At 43.9% G+C, this 2,500-nt stretch overlaps 1 protein-coding gene across 1 annotated transcript in view; it reads left to right on the forward strand.

The window, feature by feature from the left end:
• LOC144958330 (uncharacterized) overlaps positions 1-2,500 on the forward strand; it is a 56,334-nt gene that overhangs the window by 11,228 nt on the left and 42,606 nt on the right. Inside the window, exons 6-7 of the mRNA XM_078890237.1 lie at positions 286-358; positions 2,240-2,253. Of these exons, the coding sequence (XP_078746363.1) occupies positions 286-358; positions 2,240-2,253 (87 nt within the window). The remainder of the gene's footprint in view (positions 1-285; positions 359-2,239; positions 2,254-2,500) is intronic.

Raw genomic sequence — 2,500 nt, forward strand, 5'->3', positions numbered from 1 at the left:
TTGCGATCCCAAGACTTTTTTCTGACCCCACCCCATTTCCACCCATCAATGATTGGGTAGCTGGGTCTGTTCGATCTGGCAGAAAGTACTTTGCGATAGACTAGCGTCCTATCCAAATGGTAGCAAGCAATTGCTATTGTCCGTTTCACGCTAAAGAAACCGGGATAAACTCCGGCTCCATGGGCCCTTCCTTTATGGCTTTGAAGGACAAATTATATTATTTATTTTTTTTATATAAAAAATATGAATTGTTTTCAAACTTGTCCATTTTATTGTTTCTTCCAGAGGCAGCCATTTGTTACCTTTGTGATAGTCAGCAAGCTTGTCTTGTCAACACAGACGGTACCTGGAGATGCCAGTAAGTTTTACAACATAAAATTATATACTTACTTAATCCTCTTCGGGCCTTGAGGCACATAGGGCATCCACCAGACATCTCCATTTTTTGCGATCGGCTGCTTTTGCGGTGGCTGTATTCCAGAACAGGCCTGCTTCCTTTAATTCTTTCTCCATGGTCCTTCGCCAGGTTTCTTTGGGTCTTCCCCGCTTTCTCTTCCCATCTGCTGTCCAGTACAAGGCTGTCTTGGGAAGTGACCCTTTTTAAAATTATATATAAGATAATAAAATAATTGAGCTTTTTATATAGCGCAATATCCCCTGAACGTGCTCAAAGCGCTTTACAGAGAAGAGCCGTGCGCTAGACCTACCCATACCAAACATCTGACGTCCTCTGCGGTTTTTTGTTTTTCGAGTTTTGTATGGGTAGGTCTAGCGGTTATTCTCTTTATTCCTTGTATTTTGTCCGTGCCCAACGTCTTAATCTGGAAGACGGCAGAGGACGGCAGTGCGGCGGGTCGTCGGAGTCGGTCAGTCTCCGGTGTGGGTTAGCCCTTACACGGCTGTCTCTCCCTTCAGAGCCATTAGGCCCATGGAGCCGGATTTTATCCCCCCCCCCCCCGGTATCTATAGCTTGAAACGGACAGTAGCAATTGCCTGCTACCCCTTGGATAGGACACTAGTCTATCGCAATGTACTTTCCGCCAGAACTAACAGACCCAGCTGCCCAACAATCACTGCTGGGTGGACACGGGGGGGGGGCGGGGGGGGAGGGGGTCAGAAAAGGATAAAAGATATCGGTGCACCCGCGATCGATCTTGGTCCCTTTGAGTGAGAAGCGAGTGAGTGCTCGCGTGCTCTATCAACTGTGCTATTGGGACCCCCAGCTGTTCCTTCACTTAAGTTATTTTTATCGTTTGTTTTAAAAACGAACTTAGGCCTAAATTTCCAGTATCTATAAATGAAGTAACACTTCAACTTGTCATATATTGTTAAACCTAAGACTTCCAACCTTTTTGATTCCTATTGCTAAAAGTCACCATACTACCACTGATTACACGAAGTCTATGATGTCTCCAAAACATGGGCGTTTAGGAGTTCTAGAATTACAATTAAAGCATCCAAGAAAAGGTGAAAGAAAAGTGGAATTAGTTCAAATGTGACCCCTCCTCTCCAAACGGTATTATGTCGGGATGGACCAGGAGCTAAAAAGTCAAATTATAGTTTAACTGGTCAAAAATATGAAACGTTGGTATTTAGCACAGTAAAATATGATATTCCTTCTCCTATATAAAGCATATAAACTCAACGAGAGCATGATATTTCTGGCTACATATTCCATTTTCAGCATCTTAATCATCCTGACTTAATACCGTTTTGAGACGAGAGGTCACAAATAGGAAACAGATGTAGATTCCAAGAGCACACTATCAAACTACTTAGTTTGAGATCACCTAAAAGTCTCATCCAGATACAAGCACAGGTCCCAACTAAGAGGAATACACTCAAATTATCTTTACAAATCCTAAACGTGCTCAAATTAAAGCGCTTTGCCAAGGGTTCCTGACCAACAACAACATGTAACTAGTAGAACGAGACATGACTATGACGCCTGTTAGGCGATAATTCAATTTTTTTTTCAGACATAGACAACGCTGTTAACGGCCAGGTACTCATTTTACACCCGAGTACGATGAGAGAATATGAGTAAAGAGCCTTTTTCCAAGGACTCAACTATGCGCCGAGCGAGGCTCGAATACAGGACCTTCCGATCCGGAAGCGAGTGTCATACCACTAGACCACATCACCGCATACAATGCCTAAACACAATACATAATATCCCCCCCCCCTCCTTGAGCGTTTCCTCATTTATTCTATATAATATTTCTTTTTCTTATTCCAGGACAACCGATGCCCGTAAGTAAAGATATTCCATTTATTCATCCTATAGGGTAAATTTGTCTCTAGGGTCTATTTAGTCCAAGGGAAGATTGGAATAACCAAGGCGTCAGCCGCAGTGTAGCGCCGCAATATGAGCTAGGGCGAGGTGACTTGCTCAAGGCCACACGGCGCAAAGACCGTGCCGCTGAGCCACGCTGCCCTTTGAGCTACGGGTGGTTGGATGGGAGCATCACCCTTGAATCATATACCTATGATGTTCGCA

This window comes from Berghia stephanieae, chromosome 12 (assembly GCF_034508935.2).
Source record: "Berghia stephanieae isolate SIO BIC M18660-M18661 chromosome 12, UCSD_Bste_1.3, whole genome shotgun sequence".
NCBI lineage: Eukaryota > Metazoa > Mollusca > Gastropoda > Nudibranchia > Aeolidiidae > Berghia > Berghia stephanieae.